General features: G+C 39.7%; 1 protein-coding gene across 1 annotated transcript; it reads left to right on the forward strand.

Moving 5' to 3' along the window:
- Positions 1-166: 166 nt before the first annotated feature.
- Positions 167-17,403, forward strand: LOC109630535 (N-terminal EF-hand calcium-binding protein 1-like). The gene is made up of 12 exons (XM_020088791.2): positions 167-483; positions 3,426-3,450; positions 8,854-8,962; positions 9,932-9,957; positions 10,284-10,381; positions 13,122-13,380; positions 13,502-13,581; positions 14,932-14,985; positions 15,425-15,537; positions 15,705-15,782; positions 15,908-15,999; positions 16,216-17,403. The coding sequence occupies exons 1-12, from the start codon at positions 367-369 to the stop codon at positions 16,242-16,244; spliced, it is 1,080 nt and encodes a 359-aa protein (XP_019944350.1). The 5' UTR covers positions 167-366; the 3' UTR covers positions 16,245-17,403.
- Positions 17,404-22,634: the final 5,231 nt, after the last annotated feature.

Below are 22,634 nucleotides of genomic sequence, written 5' to 3' on the forward strand. Positions count from 1 at the left end.
CTGTGTGTGTGTGTGTGTGTGTGTGTGTGTGTGTGTGTGTGTGTGTGTGTGTGTGTGTGTGTGCGTGTGTGTGTCCTCACCAGCAGATGGAGCATTCCTCAGGCTCTTCATGTACCACTGCTGCTGCTGCTGCTCGTGTAGAGGCGGAGTTGTCAGTTTTTTCTTCTGCTGACGACGTGCAGACGTCGTTGGGCACCGGGCAGCAGCAGCAGCAGAGAGAGAGAGAGGGGGGTAGCAGCATCAGCATCAGGGCTCTGTCTCATCCTCACTGGATCACAGCACCAACACCCTCCATCCACCCTGACAAGGACAACACAACACGGGGACACAATCTGAAAATTAGGGATCTCATCGAAAGAAGCAACAATGCTGGCGTGCACAGAGATGATCACCATGTGTCTCCAATCTGCAAAGCACCAACACTTGAGGAGGCAGCAGGAGCTGGACCACAACCAAAACCAAGGCACCTCTATGTTCCATGATGTAAGTCTGCACTTTCACAGCTCCAGCCATCACACTGTTGTCGTTTTATTTTTAATGTGCTGCACGGTTTAGAAATTTGGTTCATTTTACGCACGGGTGTCTCCACGAGTCTCCTCCGTTCTGCTCTTATTCTATGAATGATTGACCTGAACGCATGATGTACAGTAGCCCTATTATGTTAGAAAGGTGAGCGCCTGATCGTGCGTGAATAACAAAAGACGTGCCCGTCGTCTGACACGCACACGCTTCTGATTCTCTCTACGTTTTTACGCATTTTACTTCCGTTTTTCTCTCATATGATAATACGGGTCATGACATTGGTGGTGTACCCTGGATGATGAAACGTCATTTATTGTCTGAATAAAACATGAGGTGGTGTCATGTATATTTCTAATGAGCAGCCTCCCCTTCATAAACAGTAAAAATAGAAAGATCTTATAGTTTGAATTATTTAATCATTATATTGCACATGCAGTTGAGAGAGGGTTGGATTACACACTCAGCTGCATGAACATGCAGTACCTCCATATAGCAATACTAATGCGTGCATGCAGTATAATTCTATATAGTTGAATGATAATATTACAAATAACTAAAATTAAATAAAATTCTGTTTCCCGTTCAGGCAGATTATTGGCAAACGGAACATCAGACTGCAGCAATTTGGTTTAAATGCATTTAGGATCTGTTCTGCAGCCCAATGCTGCATTTCTTATGATAGAGTGGATAATCATTTATTCTTGTGAGATCTCACTAAAATACCTTTCCACTGCAATCTTTCTATATTTGTTTACTTCCTGAAAAAGAAATGATCTTCATGTGTTCCAATTTCTCTCTGTAAAATTCTCGTGTTTTTTCCCTTCTGCTCATTACTGCTCACTTGAAGAAGATAAAGCTTTTAACGTCCCTGAGAGTCATTTTGCTGCCAATTCTGAGATAATGATCTTCAGAGGCTGACGGGAAGCTGTGCTGTCCTTTAGTGCTGTTTCGTGTAGCTGAGATGCTGGAGATGTCCTCGCAGTGCGGGTTGCTCCTCGGTGCCGTAGTTCTAAGGTGCTCAATAGGACTCAGTGTGGCATATAACTGGCCCCGGGGACCCGCTGAGATAGGACTTACAGCAGAGCAGCACGCCATTTAACTAGTATTGCTCTTAGAAGATCTTCATCAGCTCTGTGGGAGCAGACCCGCTCACTTAGCAGCACAAAGGAGGAGTGAAGGCCAGTAAATCTCCGCTCCTCAGGTTTTCTCCTGGACGGATGTTTATTGCTCTCATTTAGTTTCCCACATTTTATGGAGCGACTCCCTGTTGACTTCCTCTGATGCCTTTTAGACAGGATGCCCACATCAGCACTTCTGTGTTTTAGAGGAGGATTTACGGCGACAGTTCAGCCTCCAGGTTCAATCCCATCAACTGCATTCAGAAGTTGTGATCCGTGCTCATCACACAGATGCCAAAGAAAGGTTTTGAAAATATGTCTTTAGCTGAAGTTAAATCTGTTGACAAGAATAAGCATCTGAATGGTTCTTCCTGTAGCTTACAGGTAAAATTCATTTAACATTCATTATACAGACTAACCCTCACTCACACACTCATTTACTTGATTTCTATTGTTTTATCTATGTGAGTCATACTTTTGTCACTGATTGTGTGTTGTTTATAGATGTTATTGGTCCTAAATACTATTGACTGATAGCATTTAAGAGTTATAGTTAGAAGTATATATGTTTTCAACTCTACTGTCCAATTCAGTAGCCTATATATCTTGGTGACAACCATTTAGGAACCATATATTCAGTTTTAGCTGGAGTTAATCCATCATAGTGAATATTAAGTCTGGATTATGTTTTGTTAAATGTATGTTGTTCTCAATGCTGACTTTTCAAATAAATCTGTCCATAAACTGTATAAACATCAGAGTAATGGTGTATATTAATTCAGACTTTCACTTTCACAGTGAGTCTAATTAATCAATACACCCCATATAAATTATTTGCAAAATATTCTGTGCACTCTGCATTTAATACATCCAGAGCATATATACTTGATTTCCTTTAAGTTTACTCTGGATTAGAATTTATAGGACAGGTTACTTACAGGTTACTTACAAATTCAATGCCATGTTTTGTGTGGTGTATACTTGTACAGTGCTATTCTTACTGGAATGGATTTTCTGGGAGTCTTAGATGTCTTGAGTGGATGAGGGATGTTGAGCAGAGTGTGTTCAGGTCCTCAATATGCCTGAGAGGTGACAGCTGGATGAGTGAGTGCACCGCTCCACTCACTAATCAAACAGCCACTGGACTCTATCGGTCCACACGTGATTGGTGATGGAGCAGAAATAAAAAAAGAAGAAAGAGCTGCCACTCTGATCTCACACATGATACCTCACACTCCACAAACAGATGGGACTTCTCAAAGGTTCAGGTTTCATTAATGCTTCTATTGCAGCGTTCACTGGTCAAATGAGAGAAAGCTTCCTGCTCGTGCAGGTTTTGATCAAAACCATGTAAAAATATATCTTAAAAGGGCGCGGTCGTTTTCAGTGCTCAGAGAGAAAGGAATCGTTCCAACGCTTCTCTCTGATGCACTCAAATGTCACGTCTCATTTCCTGAGATTTCTCATGTCAGGTCTCTTTTGTTTTTTAAATGTGGAAACTGCAGCACCTCTTAATGTAGTCCTGTGGATACACGAAGAGAAATGTATAAAATAATATAATAGATGGACTGCCTCACATCGGTTAGATTACATCACTGCTTCAATAACAACAATCTAACTTGCATGTGTTTTGTATTTGATCTCTTTTATATATATCTATACATATGCAAGCTTTTGTTACTGCACAAAGACACTGTATTTAATTTGAATTGCTCCAAATTATATTTTGTCTTAGTGCAAATACTCCAGAGCTAAACATCTAAACATGATCTTCTTTAATTGCAGATATTCCGCCGGGCAGACAAAAACGGTGAGTAAACAAAATGCACAGCTAATTGGATATTATATGGCTAATTAAGTCTCAACTGCACACAATAAAAAAATGAGACACACAAATATGATGCAGAGGGAAAAAAGGCACAGTTTTGATGGCTGTGCTCAGACAGGCAGTCTGTTTCAGCTCTGAGGGGATTGAGGTGACCGAGCTGGATCTTATCTTTCTGTTTTGTTGTCATCCCTGAGAGATCCACACAGAATGGACTCAAATAACCAAGGTCAGGGGCAGCTGCATATTTTTTTGGTTTGTGGTGTGACTGGAGTTTGCAGGATGAACTCTGCTCACCATGCAGTGCTCATCTCCACGAAATATTATACAAATATTGCAATTTTGCAGTAGAAATAAAGTTGCTATTCAGTAGATGGCCTCAGGTGTCACTTGAAAACACATTTGCACCCAATGTGAATTTAATGCCTCCCCCCTGCAAACATGTCACTATTACGTCTGATTAATGTGTTACACTGTTACATTTAAATCCCCTCTTTACTTCAAAAGACACCCAAGGTCTTCTGGGATAAACATGGAGCATCCAGCTCTGCATGAAAGGCAGCTCTGGCAAACAGGGAAATGTTTTAGCTCTTACTTTTTTATTCATGCGCCCCATCTCCATTTAATGGAGTGTAAAATGCAAAAGAGGGAGGTTATTAATGCACGTTTAGACTATATATACTCGACTGCGATCAATTTCTGCAGGAGGAGTGGAAATTTGTTACATAAGAACGTGCGCTGCCATGTGCAGAGGTTGTTTGCGGTGTCTCACAGCTCGTGTGAAGATATTTAGATACAAAAAAATCCTTCAGTTGAATTATTGAAGAGACTGTGAGAAGAGATGTGTTTCCTCTTGGGCTGTTGTTATGGAAGTGTGTTAGACATAAAGGAATTTTAAGTCTCATCTCAGGTGATTAGTTTGTGGATTAGCAGTAAAACATAATGACAAAGGTGCGACATTTGAACACATGTGCTTATATGAAATATATTTTTGTGAAGCTCCAGGCTCCTTGTGTTCTTTGACCCGCCGCTTTCTTCTTTGACGTTCGTGGTAGTTATCTTTAATTTGCAGCCGAGCTCTGTTTGGTCCTCGTCCTCCTCACAAACTCACTGAGTCGTGCACCCGTGAGGAAAGTGCCTTCTTCCAATCAGCAGTGAGTGGGCTGCCATGATACGCCTGGAGCACTGCAGACTTACCACATAATGAGGGCTGCCTACCAACCCGCTGCATTCTCGGCCTCCATGCTAATGTAATGAGGAGTTTTTAAAAGAAAATTGTTTTCATGCAAGAATTTGAAGTAAAGATCAAAAGCTTTCTTTTTTCCAGCCTCGTGCTGAGAACATTTATGTTGCTGCACATTGAGTTCAGAGATGCACACATGGATTCACAATGTGACGAGATGAAACAGAAAAGTGTGATCAATGGTATCTAATTTTTCTTAGATATGTCATTAGGAAAATCCACTGAGAGGCATGATAAGTCAGCAACTTGTCTTTTGAGATAAATGAGCTTTGATGGGAGGGCGGTGCAATTTGTGATTAGTTACAGATTTGCCCTCAGGGGACAAACAGAATATTATCATCTGAGCTGACCCCTTCACACAAGCAGTGGAGTGAAGAAATGATTTGACATGGCCACTGACTGTTTTAAAAAATAAAACAAGCTGCTCATATTTCAACCAATCAAATTTTATTTGTATAGCTCATATTCACAAATCACAATTTGCCTCATATAGGGCTTTACAAGGTGCTACTTCCTCTGTCCTTAACCCTCAAAAAATCATGGTGTTAAAAAACATGCAGAAACCTCAGAGAGAGCCACATGTGAGGGATCCCTCTCCTATAGGACGAACAGAAGCGCTATAGATGTCTCATATAGATGAGCTCATTAACACAATAACATTTACAACATTCAGAAGGAAACACAGCATCTAACATAAATGGAGTGGTGTGTCAATGTTTAAAGTATTTCTACAAAATGTCTGCCAGAGATGAAGGGAGCAGTAATGACAATTTTAATGATAGAGGTACTCTGTGTAATAGTACTATATGTGAGTAGGCATTTTGTATACTTAAGCAATCTGGTTGTAATTGATCCACTCTCTAATGCACAAGGACTCCTGGGAAGAAGTCGAGTCAGTAACATGTATTGATGAGTCATTAATGTGACGATAACAAACTGATACAAAGCACAGGAAGGATGTTTTAGAAAGGTGGCGAATCAGTGCATCATGTGCACTTGGATTTAACCTCTAGATAGTAGATGATAAGCATGACTGTGAGGTTTCCCCTCCACCAATTTGTCCACTTGCAGTCTTTTAATTAATGCTGTATTCAGCTCTGTTGCGGAGAGGATTGTGGAGCGCAGCAGAATCCTCTCAGGATGCAGAGAGGAACAAAAGTGCTGCAGCTCTGGATGGTCGACTGTCAGCTTCAGTTAAAGCAACATTTTTCTCTTCATTAGCGTTACAGTGTTTGGTCTCTATTGCGAGAAGCTCACAAGGATGTTTTTAAATTTGCCTGTATTTTTGAAACACATTCAATATGCTTTTAATCAGATCAGAAAAATCAGAAAATCAGAAAAATTATGAAATGATAATCAAAAAAGTAGATAAAAAAACTCAAAATAATGATTATTTATCCATTAGATTAGATAATTAGATAATGTTGCCGTCCATTCCAAACATTTTTGTTTGGATTTTACTGAGCCATGACAGAAAATAAGCTGAATCTGACCTAAACCCGACTGGAATTTAGTTTTCGATCCAAGTTTACTTCACTAAAATAAATTAAGAATTATAAAAAAGTGATTTATTTTAATCCATCATTTTAAGTTGACCTCACCTATTATTTTGTTCTAAAGACATTTTTCTCAACAGCCAATTTATGTTTGGTCTTTATTTAAGAAGCTCATGAGGAAGTTTGCTTTTATTTTCAAATAAAACATATTAAGAAACTGTCAAAAAGGTCAAAAAAATTGATCATCAAAATATAGTTATTTAGTTATTATTTGTCTTTCCGTCAATTAGTTTTTGCAAATCTAGTCCAAACATTTTTGACACCTGGACTTTGAGGGAACATGTACAGGAAGTTCAGAACAACACTGATAAATAACTCATTATTTGAGACCAATGTTTACTCCCCAGTCTGCTTTTATCGCTGCGCTGCACCACAGGACTTCATGCATTATTGTTGCTGCTTTTGTTTTAGCACTTTTAGCTTCGGATTCCCTCAAGGAAATGTGTTCCTTAAAAGATACAAGCTTCAGTGCAGGGAGACTTTTTCATTTTTGGTCACAGTTCGAGCTGCGGGTTTATTCAGTGTGAAATGAGACAATTAGCTGCCGTGTGTCGGTCGTGAGGCACTGATTCATCACCAGTTTGAGCAAACAACGAGATGTTCCCACAGAGGTGATGAGCAGTTGCTAGTCACAAACCTCAGGGATAAATACAGCAAAACGGGAATATTCTCTAATTAAATCTGCCTTTGTGAGAACTGACTGCTGAGATAAACCAGTTCTTTTCCTCACATAATACAATACATTGTGTGGTACAGCAGCAATAAAGTTACACGTTGACGAGTCACATTGTAACATCCATTTTGACCACATTTCACAATGTGAAAAAATTCTGTACTAGGCATTTAATAAAAACTGTACAGTGTTTAATCTCTGTACTGGTTTTTATATGAAGGGAAACGTGTTGTCAGCTATTATAGTAGCACACAGGGTTTTACATGATAAACATGAAAGATGTGTACATTTCAGAAACAGAAATACATGTGAATTGATTATCAAACCGAATTTTAGTTTCCTTTAGGTTAAAGGTTCACTCTAATTCATTATTAATACATAACAATGTGTCTACTTGAATCATTTGATTGATTTAACTTTATTTATACTAAAATACTTCAATGAGTTTTTCTACTAACATTTAGTTTTCAGTACTTTCTGAAACATTTCATTTTTATATGAGTTTTTAAGCTCAGCTTCCCAGCTGAGCTTCCCAGCTTGCTTCGAGGCAATGTATTGTTGTTGAACCCGGCCAATGCATTAGTTTTTTTCAGGACGAGGTCTCACAGATTCTATAATAAACACATTCGATTTTCATTTTATCTCCAGTGCTTATTTCTGCACATTCTATTCCGATGATGAAATCTGCAACAAATCCTCCACATGCCGGCCAGACCACTGTCCTCCTGCTTTTGAGACCACCCTTCTACTGCTGCAGCCTCGCTCTCTGAGAAACCGTGAACACTTGCATAATGAGCCATCTGAGCTGTATGTGCACTGTGACTTGTTTGCAGGCTGTCTCTAATTTGAAGTGAATCTACAACAAGGCGGCTCTGATGGAGAAGGCTGCAGAATGAGTCAGAGGTGCAACAGATTGTGTTTACTCCTACACCATGTGGAAAGACGATTTTTTTCACACAGTAGTTTGAGAGTGGAATTATGATTCTTCCTCCTCTAATAGCTTCATTGCAAAACAATTTCCGCTTTAATATTTATTTGACATGCAGACTGTATCAAATCTCTTCTGGGAATTTGTCATAAAAGTCTTTGCAGCAAAATGCATCATGTCTGAAGCCAACCACAGTGTGTCAAAATAAAAGTTCCTTCCAGCTCACAGATGATTTACTGTTGGCTCAGGCTTCTATCAGTCAGAGCTAGGCTGGCCGGCAGGGATCTGAGAGCTCAGTCTCTAAAGGTTTCAGTGCTTACAGAGCAAAGCTGATGAGATCTCATTAACATCTGAAGTTGGTGCGTTAAAGTGAGCTCAGCTGTGACGGCTCAAGCCAGCCTTCAGTCCCTGTGTGTTCCCAATTTCATCAGTGCGCCGTGAGCGCTGCAGCACACAGCCCCTGACGCTGCTTCTCAAAGGCAGACGATGCTCACCCTAATGAAGCCTTTGTGTCTATTGAATGAAATAAAACTGTCGTCTCACAGAAAGGTTTGCATGTTCTCCTGCCTGGGTGCAGATTGGTGTTAGATTAACTGGAGACTTGAAATTGACCGTATGCAGGAACGAGGGTGAACAGTTGTTTGTCTCTGTAAGTTGACCCTGTGATCCCCGGTGACCTGTCCACGGCGTACCCTGCCTCTTGTCCAATGTCAGCTGGCTCCCCCGACTACCCTAAAAAGGTTAAATGTATAAATAATGAATGGGTGGATCCTAATAATCAATCACAAACAAAGAGAAGATTTCACGACAGTGCTGATTGATGCTCCGATACTTTCATTTGCAGCAGCAGCACCGTTATCTTCCTAGGATCATGAATCCAAATGAGCCTCATCCCATTGTGTTGAATAATTGACAAACTCTTCATTAAGGTGATAAAAGGTCTCAGGCTTCGGTGGGGTATCGTTTTAACGGGTGTGTCTTCTTTCAGACGACGGGAAGCTGTCCTTGGAGGAGTTCCAGTCGTATTTCACTGATGGTATCCTCACCGACGAGCAGATGCAGGAGCTGTACTACTCCATCGACAGGCAGAAGAAAGAGTAAGCTCATCTTCAGCTTGGACGTCCTCCAACTCTGCTGCCATCTGCGGCTCCTCCTGCTCTCCTGCTGCCTGGCACCGAGACGACAACACTTCACTTCAGTGGAGATTATGTCAATATTCCAGAGAGAGAGTCTCATTTCTGACATGAAGGAGTTTGCAGCACAGTGTTTGTACACTGATGAGCAAAAATTTGATTTTCAAATCTGTCAACATTTGCCTGTGCCATCAGCTCACAGTTATAATGATAACAAACATTTGGTGGCATAGCAGTGCAGTGAAATATCATGATGTGCTGTTGCCATCGCTGACGTACCAACCAATCACAGTGAAGGACTAAGGGCACTCTGAGATCACATGCCTCTGGCCAGATTATCATCATATTGTGTGAACATACATTGAGATCAGGTACATCTTACCTGACTCAATCTGCATCCTTCCACCAAGTTTTGTGATAATCTGTCTAGTATTCTTTTTTACATTATACTGCAAACAAACAAACAAATGTTGATAACCTCCTCGGCTGAAGCTTTAACACCACCTACATATTAGAGATTTATCTCTGGCATTTTAATATAGCTCAACTTTATGCGCATTTTTTCAACTTCAAAAAAATAAACACAAAAAGGGAAACAACAAAGAATTTGCAAAACAGTGCAAACAACTTGTGAAGTGCATTAAATCCTCTATATCATATATTAAAACTAGATTTTGATTAAAGTAACCAAACTAAACCCTATTTTCTGAAATGATTGGAACTAATTTGATAGTGTGATTGACATTTCTTTTCCAAAAGTGACATTGCATTAAAAGTCTGATTATCACCAGAGTCATTATCATTGTTTTGTCTTTGTTTGAATTGTATAAAATGGGGGAATGTGGTATAATAATCATAATAATGAATCTCTTATCTTATGTTCTTACTTACAATCAATCTGTCTCTTCTTTCTGTTGCCATCGTTCTTCACAGCAACCTGGACATAGACAAACTCTCAGGTAATTATGTATCATTCTTGCATCATCTTACGAAGCGTTCTGTCAGTGTCGCTCTCCAAACTTCACATGTCAAGGTTTCATGGGTTTAACTCTTCCATTGGGCTCCAGCTGCCTGATGATGACCATAACTCAAACCCAAGCATGCCCCCATCTCAGAGACTCAGTATTTAAGATGTAATTATGGTGTCGGCCAAACAGCTTTAATTCCATTTAATGCCATTAGTGTCAGTATTGATTCACTTCACTCTTGTGGCAAAACACCACCGACTAGTGTGCTGATCACACTCAAGCCATGTGGAAGGTGCTTAATGTGTTTTCTCCTCCAGAGTACTTCAGTCCACATCTGGGAGAATACGTCAATGTCCTCTCTGCTCTGGAAAAGCTGAATGTGGCCATTTTGAAGGCCATGGACAAAACTAAAGAGGTGAGCGATCTCTTCTTGGTGTTTTTATGTCAGTTGTGTACAGTACTGCTTTGGATGCTGCTGTATCATGTTTATTTCGATCATCATCATGGACCTCGAGTAATCCGATCACAAGGAAACAGCTCTACTGGAATTAGAAGTTTCCACACGCGTCTCCAGTGACCATTTGTGATCGGATCTCACGTTGTATGGCAAACACTGAGAAGTTAAAGAGTATTTTGGGTTCATAATTTAAGAATAGGCAGTTCTCATTCAGCCATATATGGATCAGCACAATTGTATGATCTCATCAATACATACATACATACATACATACAATACATTTGATTTCATCAAAATTCAAACTTAACTATTTTAATTAAAATGTCAAAAACTTCTCTATCCTGCAATGTTAAAGAAAAAAGAAAAAAATCCTGGATCCGAATCTTCCCTGCCCTTCAAAAAAACAAACAAACTTCCTTTGCAGAGGTATTTAGCAAGAAGCATGAAGTACATCTGTGGATGATGATGAAGTCATTGAACCAAAAATATTGAACAAAGGAAATGTTCAGCATTCAAGCCGTTTCTGAGTAATTTGACCAACTAATCTGATAAATCATCCAACTAATGGATTGAGTGTTCAGCATCAGATAGAATGAACTTTCACATCACAGTAGATGATTTCAGTATTAATGCCAAGCATCTGTGTACTTCAACATGAAAATGTATGCTGTTTTCCATAATATGCACATTCAAGCATACGTTATCTTACATAAGACTGCCTAATAATTACATGTTATTACTGCTGTTATTACTGCCTTTGTGTTTCTCATCTTCACAAGATCACATACAGCGCAAAGGACATGAAGAAATGATCTGCTTTCCATTTAAAAACCGCTGTCCAGTATGATTTCTTTTATTTATTTAAGTTCTTATATCCATGTTCCAAAATGAGATTTATGAAAAGTAAATACTCTAATAAAAGCAAATAAAGAAGCAAACTGGTTAATAAAAATATGTTAATAATAATAATTTAGATTATGTATTTTGAGAAAATGAGACACAAATTCCCATCAGACGTTCACCCTTAGATTGTGAAACATGCTAATCAGAGCGATATGAAATATTTGTTCTGCTTAGCTGAGCAGAACTGTAAACTATGAGATGCTGCAGGGCTAAGAGACGTGCAGAGAGCAGTCCTGCTGTTTTAGGGGAAAACGCTGAGGTCAGGTCATCAGAGAACTTCCACTAAGACACAATCAATAGCTCAGCTCCGTCTTTATCAGCGCTTACATAACCCTCCACGTTCAGCCGGCTTACAAAGGTGGGGCGCAGTCTGTGAACAGATACATGTGTGGATGTGGACGCAGCCGTATAATGCGCCCGTTTCACTGCAGTGACTTATTTTCACTGCAGTGCACGAAGTGGGTTTTACTGATGGCAGCAAGAGAGAGAGGAGTTAAAGTAAGAGGAGAGAATAGATCCATCTGACCTGATGTCAAAACTGCACCAGAAACTCATATCTCGCAATTTCTCAGCTGCTCTCATCTCTGCCTCTTTTAGTTTCTATCCCTCTTTTTAAATCAGTCCATTATTCAATCAGACACATACTTTTCTCTCTGTATTGTTATCTTCTTTTCTCTGTTCACCCATCTTCATTATCTCCCTTTTCTCTATTTCTTGTACTTTCCCCTTCTCTAGATATATATACGGTGGCCCAGAGGGTTCAAAACACAACATTTTAGAAAACACCTTGAGAACAGTATATTTCAGATAACGGAGAAGGGGGCGACAATACTTGTCTTCTCTGGGATTGGACAGAACCCAAGTCCCGGGCGCACACATTTTTAACGATAAGAATAGAAGAGGGGGTTGAAGTCTTTAGAGGAATATGAGGATGCGCCCTGTGGCTGACGTCTTTGCTTTTTTCTCTCAACACGCTTTGAATATTTATCTTGAATTGAAATCAACTCTTTATTTGTATTTTATTTCTGTGTTCGATTCTTATTTCTGTGTTTAATCTTGTGACAGTGGAGGACAAGCCAAGTAAGAATTTCATGGTGTGGTGCAACTCCTGTTTTTACTGTTGGCTACACATGAATCTTTTTGCCATATTTTGACATCCTCAAAAATATTGGTGCAGGTTTTCCACAGACTCTGGTTTATAAATCTTTCGTAATGTGTAAAATGTATCTTCTGCGTGATTGTGGTGCTCTGGTATAAAACGAAAACATCCTCTGTGTTGTCACAGAGAGAAATTGAGAAAAGGACTAAATGTACATTACTCATGTAGTGCAGCGTCTCGTCGCTGCTGCTGAGAAAAAAAAAACAGATTTGAAACATGGTCGTTTTCCAAACGTCTCCTTTTCATTTTCTCCTGAACCCAATTTCTTTGCACCACAGGAAGCTGGGCTAGCAGACTCTTAATGTGAAGTAACACAGCTAAAAAAAAACACAAGTTACACACATGTGTTACACTGAAGCTGAGAAAGGTCCCTGAAAACCAGCACCAGGCACCGATATATTATTATAAAAGCTCTTTCCATTTTCCACTTCAATTAACTGTGACATGCACACACCATGAATGTTTTAAGTGGGCAGGTGGGAATAATGTTATTTTAACTCAGCTCCTCTTGTCAAACTACTGCAATAGAAAACAATAATACAACCGAAAGACACAAGAAAGAGTTCTAGGACAAAATAGAAGAATATGTTTTATCTACATTATGACCAGTCATTGTCCTTCATTTATACTCTACAGGAGTACCAGGGTTCATCAGTGCTGGGTCAGTTTGTGACGCGCTTCCTCCTGAGGGAGACCACCACCCAGCTACAGTCTCTGCAGTCATCCCTTGACTGTGCAATGGAGGCTGTTCATGACCAAGGCTGCACAGGGAGGAGGATACTGAAGACACCCCAGGACCTGCCCATCCAGAGGGTGGCCAAGCGTCCCGGCCGACGCATCCAAAAGAACATGTGTCTTTCTCCCACTGACCCCTACTCTGGCATGCTCACCACAGGTACACTGCAAGGAACGCTGAGATTAAAATACAGAAAAAGTAGAGTGCAGACTTTGGACAAGAACCTAGAGACAAGATACTGTTTCTTTTTGTCGTGCTCATATCTTGTTTCTGGGTTCAGGGGTCAGTGTGGAGCCAGACAACCACTGGGGCTCCCAGATCAACCAGCTGGAGGAACTCATAGACAAACTGGAGTGTGAGGTTTGTATGAAATCTGCAGAGGCTCAGCTGGCTCAACAGTGTCTGCTCTGTTGTAGGATCTAACATGTTGTCAGAGAGGATGATTTTTACTGCGGCCGAGACGTCTCATACAAGCACATTACTAGCAAACATGAATGCAAAAGCCACAACACAACTGCAGCGAGCAAGATTGGACACTGACAATGACACGAAGGGAGATACATGCTGTTTTTTAATGAGCAGTTGTTTGTGAAAACCATGCTTAAAATTTGATGCTTGTCTATTTGCGGTGTTATGGTGCAGGTGCGTTCTTCCTCTTTGGGTGTTCCATGCACTCATACTTTAAAGGGTAGTTCTCCGAAAAATAAAAATGTATTCATTATTCACTCACCACTATGCCGATGGAGGGGGTGAAGTGTTTGAGTCCACAACATGCTTCTGTAGTCTCAGGGGTAAACAGTGTTGCAGCCAAATCCAATACAAGTCAACGGTGACTCCTTCTTCTTAATAAAGTAACATAAAAAATATAACATGTCTCCATACTGCTCGTGTGGTGTCATCTAAGTGTTGCAAGCGAGGCTGTCAGGGGTCACGTTTTACTTTAATTGTATTGGATTTGGCTGCAACGCTGTTTACCCCTGAGACTGTTTTGTGGACTCAAACACTTGACCCACCCCTCCGGCATAGTGGTGAGTGGATAATGAGTGAATTGTCATTTTTCGGTGAACTATCCCTTTAACACCTCAAATAGACAAGCATCAAATTTAATGCAAGGACTTGCTTCACTGGGTTTTCACAAACGATGGCTGACTTCTGTTGTGTCTTCGCTGTGTGGCTTTAGTAGTTGTATTGTGGTTTTTGCCATTGTGTTATGGCTTTTGCATTCATGTTTTCTGTTAGCATGCTCGTGTGAGATGTCACTGACAACATATGATTTACACAAAGTGCAAACCTGCATTGCTCCACACTCGAAGAGGTTTCAATGAGCAATGGTTGTTTGAAAATGTAATGCTTAACGCATATATCCAGATACTTATGCATCAGTCTGTGACAGCAGATTTACATTTCAAAAATACATCTGAGATTGGAGATGAGGCTTTTTCCCAGGTTAGATATCAGCACTGCGAGGATAAGTAACAAACCTACTAATGCACTAATACTTTATCTTATCGTGGCCATGTAGAATGAATACCACAGTCTGAGTGAGGCTGTTGGAGAGTTAATACAAATGTGGCTATCACTTCCTTTGTGAGAGCTAATGCCTTGTGGCAGGCTGTAACCAGAGGTCATTCTGCGCCTCTGCTGGATTCATTTCACTTCTATTTGTTGTTCTGCTCATGTCTTACTGAAATATTTATGCCCCATTTTCAGAGTCCACATCTTGAGCCCCTCAAAGAGGACACGTTAGCAGGGACGTATAAATCGGTGAGTCAAACATGAGAAATATAGGTTCACCAGTATGTATACAGTATATGTCAATTGTTGCAAAGTGTTTTAATGCATTATATGTGAATTTTGTATGATTTTTAAAAAATAGCTGGAACGGACATTATTACTTCCACCAGTGAGGTTTTCACCCCCTTTCTTTTGTTTGTTTGTTTGTTTATAAGCAAGATTACACAAAAACAGTCGAATGGATTTCTGCTAAATTTGGTGTAAGGATTTGGTGTGAGTCAGGGAAGAACCCATTGAATTTTGGTGTGGAGTTCAGGTGATGGATCCAGTCATTTGTTCACTTTATTTAACATAGCGAGAGATCAGGCACATTTAGGGAGCTGATATCTCAGGGGACTGTTGGCAGAGGTACACGCTCTACTGAGTTTGACGATGTCATCTGTAATTGTTTTCTCTCACTCTGCTCTAGAACATTCTTCTGGTTCAGAGGCAAATGTCTGTGAAGGAGAGAGACGTGGAGCAGTTTCAGCAAGCTCTCAAAATCTACACAGACGCCACCAACAGCCAGCTAAACAATCTGCAGTATGTTCCGTTTTCTGCCTGAGTGCCTTTGTTTGTCCTCAGGAGCTCTCTGTGATTTCAAGCAGCCACTTCCAATCATTTCAATTTTCCCAAACATGCACCATGACCCCTCCTTCCCTCCCTCCATCTCTGTCTCTCTCTGTCTCCCTTTGTGTTTTTATTTTCAGCGTTTCAGTCCAGAACCTGCCAGACAGATCATGCTTCATCATGTATGAATTTTGGCAGGATCGTCTCTCCTGGATGAGGTAGGATCACACAAGGTCTCACGTCATATTAAAACCAGAAAAAACATTCGGAGAATTTCAGTGCATGAGCCAAAATGTGTCGGTCAAACGGCAGTCTCATGCCTTCCATCCCTGTTTCCACTCAGCTACCTGCAGTCGTCCATCAGTAAGACTTTCCTGCGCTGCATTATCGACTCACTGGAAGAGCCGGAGATGGTCTCCACCATGCTCCTCCCAGGTAGAGATCGGACCTTCTAACTTTTTAACAATCATCTCTAACTTCACTCTTCCATGCACAAAATCTCACATAAATCCGGTTTGTTTATTTTTTGTAGTTGTAATATCCCCTATTCTGGGATTATTATTCCCATGGAATATAGAAATGTTTTCTGATTGATTTATCTCAGGTAAAGAACATAAAAAATGATATATATATTTGTGTTTCATTTCACAGCCTCTTGGTGGATTATGAACAACAACTGACAGAGCGGAGCAGCTGTTATTTAACATTGTTAAAGCAATTGAATATTTTTTTTCCTTTTTGTTCCTTGAAATCTACTTTTTCCCCATGTCATGACCAGGGTTGTTTTTGCAAAGCCATGCTCCGAGGTTATAAAAAAGGAGATAAATGAGTGATACAAACTAAAACCTTGGATTACAGAGAAGAGGCATTGCAAATTTTTCATTTTGTGATCAGGGTCTGTTCCCAATATTTTTTCCCCCTCTGTATTTGCACATTTCTTGCTCTTGATTAAATAGACACACAAGAAATAAAAAGAACAAAAAGATTTGCATGATTTCGTATTCTCTGTGATAGTTTATTTTGATGAGAACTATGTGCATCTTAGAGTAGATATAATGTCAATGACACAAAAATAGAAACACATGAATAACAACTGATCTGTTCATCCGTCATTCTTCAGTACAAACAAAAACAGACGTAGTGGCAGGGTTCACCTGCATCCTCCCTTGTTCTCTCTGTGGTTCTGTGCTTTGTTGTCCTCTTCAGAGCTTTGCTACCAAGTGTCTGTTAGATAGAACCAAGTTAATAAATGATAATGGTCTGCATCTACACTTTTATCATCCGTGTGACACTTTTGCACTTTAAAAAAAGAAGAAACATGGACCTAGTTGTGACGAACAGATGTTTATTGTAGATTGTCTATTGAAAATGTAGAATCAACTGTTATCAAGCCAAGAGCTGCACTGAAGTGTAGTGAGAAAACATAGTGGATGGTAATTAACCAAATAACTGAGCAGTTTGCCTGTACTGTTACTCTATACTATTTTACATTTGCAGTGTATAATAAGAGTTAAACGGCACACAGTACACACACATAGAGGTTTATATTTTGAGTACGGAAAAGAAGCAGAAGGTGTTTAATGTGTAACGATATAAGAAGTAATTCGATTGTGTACAATAGATAATGTAATGATGTAAGTAACTGTAGTAGAACACTGGTAAATGTACAGTATGATACTTTATGAAGCCTAGGTCGCTCTGATAAAGAGATGAATGATTGTGTTCACCCTTTGTTTCATTTCTTTTATGAATAATACAGTTGTTATGTGGATGTTATGATTGTTTTCTGGCATGAAATAAAGTTCATGACACATTGATGACATGAAAATATGCAGTACATGTTGTCTCCTTGAGTAAAATGCTTGTGAAATGTAAATAACAGTTCAAGCTAAATGAAGTGGCCCATATATTGGGACGTTTACGTAGTATTGTGTTTACGGGGTTATAGGTTAAGTTCTTCAGCAGGAGTAAAAAATAGCTTCTTATTTGATTTCCAGTTTTTAAACTGCTTCAAATTACCAGATTTTAATTGTATCAGAATGAAACAGCTGAAGAAACTGTAAAACAGGAAATAGTTTTCTTCGACCTCACTGAATAGAACTGACATAAAGTACCTTATATAAGCTCATGATATCAGCTGCAGGAACCTTTGAGAAACGTCTTTTGAAAAAGAAATGGAGCGATTTCAAAACCACCTTGTGTTGAATATGGGGCAATTAGCTGCTTTTCCCTCTTCAAAGCCCGTCGGTGCTTCATTCTCCGACACGCAACATGAAACAGCTCTTCCACAGGAACTTTATTGTGAAAGTTTCCACTGCAGCAGCAGCTGACAGCTTATAGTCACATCTTGTATTTTCATTCATAATGTATAAACATCAGGATGTATATGATTTAACAGTATCTAAAACTGTCCATCTGTTATCTATAGGGCCAACATACAGAGATGGAAAACCATTCACACGTACACCTACATTTAATTAAAAGTCAAAGTAAAGTAACAGTTTTAAGAGAACCTAACACTAATCTGCATGTCTTCATACCATGGGAGTGAGCCAAAGAAAAACTTAGGCAACCATGGTGGGAAACATACTCCACACTGGGATTCAAACCCTCTTACTGTGGAGCTACACTACTAACCACTTTATCACCGTCCCACCCACAGCATCTTAAACCCTAAGTTTATTAGCTACCAGAATAAGAAGATTAAGTTTTAGTGATTTTCAGTTTGTTCTAAAATATATTTTCTTTAAACATAACCCACGTACGACATAACTCACATATGAGGATTTGGTAGTACTAATACTACATTTTGTGAACTTACGGTTGTGAACTTATCTTTTTTTTTTATTAGTCTTTATCCTTGGCCAATATCTGCTAGGTAGTTGCTTCTGCTGGTTTCTCATCGGTGACCTGACAGAATGATCTCTCCAGGGACAGTCCTTAAAAGCATCTTATATTTGTTCGAATGTGAATGTCTACATTTAAAGCATCAGATTCCTCCATAATAAAAAGTGTTAGAATCTCTCACTGGAGTGGCTACGATTTGTTGATACCAATTTGTCTTCTTGTGAATTTTTTTTGTTTGAATTGTGCAGAGCGTAGATTGTTTTCACAGCAGATTGAGCAGATGCTCAAAAATGTAAGCAAGAGAAGGCGAGTCAGTCAATATGGTGCAGAGATGAATTGGGTCACTGCTGCTTGATCAATTAGGAGCTTATGTGTTTGTGCTTGTATGTGATTAGAGTAGATGGAGACAATATTAGAGGAAATACAGAGGACACATGCAGGGAGACGAAATGAGAAAAGAAGTGTGTGAAGAGACAGGGACACGCTGGAAGAGGAAAATCAGGGTCAACTGTCAGAGCACATCGACACTGAAGGGAAACAAACCCCAGCAGAAACCCTGAACAGGAGGAAGGAGGAAGGAAGAGGAGTGGAGGATTGAGATTCAGAGAATGCAGCCAAGGGTAGAGTTACATGTCTTCTAGCATTTTCCAGGACAGTTTAGTGACAGTTGATCAAGGAGGGATTACTGACGGCCCGTGGCACAAAATATATTTCCGGAATCGGGAGGCATTTGATCCGTCTTATCAGATGGGCTCGGCTGCCTGCTTTCGTTGGCCACACTTTGGTTTGAGCCGCCGATGACACAAACATGAGTGGAGGAGTGCATTGACTCATAAACGACAACTGCGAAGCTTGTGGAGATGTTTTCACTTTAATGGTGCGGATCTGACGTGTTGGCACTCAGCTGCGGATTAACTAGCTCCTGGTGATAAGCACTGAGGGATTCTGGGGTTTAATGCAGATAAGAAAATGTGAATTTAAATACACAGCGTTTCAGTGCAGTGGAACAACAGCACATCATTTGATTTTACTGGCTGTCTCAAGTCTAATGCTGCTATTTTATTAGGTCTCTTAATGGCTTTCTACAAAAAGAATAAGACTGCAGTGAAATATGCCTCCCTGCCTAACAAGCTTTAGATTACTCAATAACAACCCTTGGGTAATAAGAGCAGATCCCAGTTCAGTAATAATGATGAATCATTATCTGGATATAGTCTCACTAGAAAATAAAAAATACTCAGAGTAATGGAGAGGTTCAAGAGGATGTGAGGCTGAAATAGTGAAAAAGGAGGACAGGTAAAGATTATGACACTAAAGCTTGAAAGGTTTATGGAAGTCTTGAAGAAAAAGAACAGGAGGAGGTAAACTAACCTCCATCTTGCAGTGTCATCATCCTGCAGAGATGCATTAACGGAGGGATATGCATGATATTTCGGTGGAGGAGGCCGTGGTGAAAGGACTGATGAAAAGAAATATGGAACAGAGCGGAATATCAGTGGGTGGTGGCAACAGGAGGTGGATGTTCTTTGAAGAGAGGAGAGAGGGTAAATTGGCTTCATGAAATGAAGGACAAAAAAATCAGGGAGAGGAGAGGAAAGTGAGGGAATGAAAAACGGGGAGATGGAAACCCTATGGAATGAAAGAGTGTGTTGGGTGAGGTGCTTGTGCATCCAATTTGAATGGCATGTAATATGTGGAAAATCTAACATATCAGGGTAGTAATAATGAGAATTGTGAAATTAAATTGTTTTATGAAAAGGATGCAGAAAACCTTGCTTAGCAGGACAAACCAACAGTAGCTTATTTTAACAATCTGTTATGACACCTACACCATCTGTCTGGACATCCCTGTGCATAAAATTGTGCACCTTTGTGTGGCTGTTTTTTTCCATGTTCCAACATGACAACGCAGCGGGACAAAAAGTGAGGTTGAACAAATCCATCCATCCATCCATTATTTATGTTGCTTATCCTTTAAAAGGTGCAGGAGGGCAGGAGCCAGTCCCAGATGACTTGTGCCAGAGGCGGGGTACACCCCGGACAGGTCACCAGCGTATCGCAGGGCAAAGACAAATGACCATTCATGCTTACATTAAAATCATCTAAAATCAATTTAAAGTCTTCAATTGGCCTGACTCAGAGCTGGAGTACCCAGAGGAAACAGACTCCACAGACAGGCTGAGGCCAACCTGAGATTGGAATCAAGAACCTTCTTGATGGGAGGCAACAGTTCTATAATAACCTCTGCACAACTCAGCTGCCCCCACTCAGAAACACACACACATCCTGATTTCATTTCAAATAACACAAATTGTCAGGACTCTCTGGCTTCACTGTTTTTTTTCCGTCTATGGTCCTAATCAATGTTTTGGACTCAACATCTTAAACAGTGATAAAACATTAAAATCACTGTCTTTTCTCAATAATACACAGAAAATCACAATGAAATACGGAAAATCTATTTACAGAAAAATAACAAATGGAAGAATGAAGGAAGATGAATCTAAAGATAATAAGAAATAAAGAGAAAAAGTATGGAAACACTGAAAAAAAATACCTGAGAGAAAAAAGGGAAAAAGACGACAGGAACAAAAGGTGAAATCAGAAATTGAAGCAGTCAAGATACAAGGCGACTGTAAGTGAGAGGCAAGCCGCAGGGAGAAAAATAACAAGAGAACAATGTCGAGCAGTAAAAAAAGTCAAGCTAAAAATAAAAGAAAGCAAATCAAGAGCGAATAGAAAATGATGTAAGAAAAGAAAATCAAAGGGAAAGAGGTTGTGTGGGGATTTAAAAAAACAGATGAATGTCAATAGGAGAGATGAGAGTCACTTCTGAAGCTGTGACATATTGTAACTCATGGTAAAAATGTCAATATCCTCGTAAATGTATGAGTTTTCTTCATGCATCATGGTGGCCTTGTTGGTGTTGGTCATTGTTACATCACAGCCAGGACAATGATGTGGCCATGTGCTCAATATCCTTCTCACTGTAAGTACGACTTTGAAGTACTGATACTTACTCCAGCAGTTTTGGACTGAAATATTGTATTTACCCTCCACTACATTCATGTGACACCTGTAGTTTGTGATGACATTACATGAGCCATGATTTAAACTTTTAAAAACTCAAATTAAAATTGTGTTTATTCGCCAGCATGTCAACATTTTGAGGTGGAGCCTTGGAGGAGCATGCAGAGAGCAGGACGTATAAAGGGAATATATAATTGTGAATTCCACTGACGGAGTGTCCCGCTACAGTCAGTGCATGTCTGAAAACCATTCACATTCACATTAGCAAAGCAATTTAGTCTCCACTACTTTTTTGGCAAGTTTGTAAACATGTTTCTACCTGTGGAATTGGGACTTTTACCTAAATCAGGATTTTGATAATTCCTCCACCCTTGGTACCCATGGTGTAATTTTTGCATCAGTGCAATCATGCATGTGAAATATTTGTTTAAATGTTAGAGCTGGATAACCTCAACCATGTGGTCTGTCACTGAGTGCATACATTCATGGAGGTTCCTCAGAAGTGGAGGGCAATGCTTTTGTAGCACAACTGATGTGAACCTGTGGAACCTGCCTCTCACTTTTAGTTGTGTGGATGATGTTTTTATTTTTATACACTATGTCTTTATTAGTTTCATAAAACAGTGCAATGCTGGGATGGGATGCTGGGAAGACATGCCATGAGGAAGTGATATATAACAGTCAATAAATGAAACAAACTGATTTTTTTTTTTGAAAGACAACTTATTTTTATTATATTCAAAATTGCAGATTAACATCAACACAGAAATGAATGTGTGAGACACAAAAGCCAGAAACTGTTGATGTTCAGATGGACAAAGCAGAAACCTCCTCGTATGACCCGAGTAAGAAGACTGCAGTAACTATTTACACACACTCCATATAGTTAAAGTGGTTACTTCATTTGCAATGAATGTCACACTGCAAAAGAATATATAGTCTTAGTTCTGTATTGTACTTTTTGGGTGAGCACTTTCTACCTTGCTTTCACTTGAATTGAACTATTGCACAGCTGAGCTGGTTCATTGTACTGTTGAGCCTGTGTTAAACTTGCAAATGACAAACAAGACTTGAAACCTTTCTTTATCTTTCGTCAGGTTTTCATCAGTGAAGAGAAGGTTGCTCTTGTAACACAACCTCTGTGGTGTCTGAACTAACAGAATCTGTAGAACACACAGGAGGCTGGTCTGTGG

The sequence above is a fragment of the Paralichthys olivaceus genome, chromosome 6 (assembly GCF_024713975.1).
Source record: "Paralichthys olivaceus isolate ysfri-2021 chromosome 6, ASM2471397v2, whole genome shotgun sequence".
In the NCBI taxonomy this organism is placed as follows: domain Eukaryota; kingdom Metazoa; phylum Chordata; class Actinopteri; order Pleuronectiformes; family Paralichthyidae; genus Paralichthys; species Paralichthys olivaceus.

What these genes read in the sequence shown, in the direction of transcription:
- LOC109630535 (XM_020088791.2), top strand. Translation starts at nt 367, where the DNA reads ATGCTGGCGTGCACAGAGATGATCACCATGTGTCTCCAATCTGCAAAG. An exon ending in CCGCCGGGCAGACAAAAACG is followed by an intron (nt 3,451 to 8,853) that starts GTGAGTAAACAA and finishes GTCTTCTTTCAG; the next exon opens with ACGACGGGAAGCTGTCCTTG. An exon ending in TAGACAAACTGGAGTGTGAG is followed by an intron (nt 13,582 to 14,931) that starts GTTTGTATGAAA and finishes CCCCATTTTCAG; the next exon opens with AGTCCACATCTTGAGCCCCT.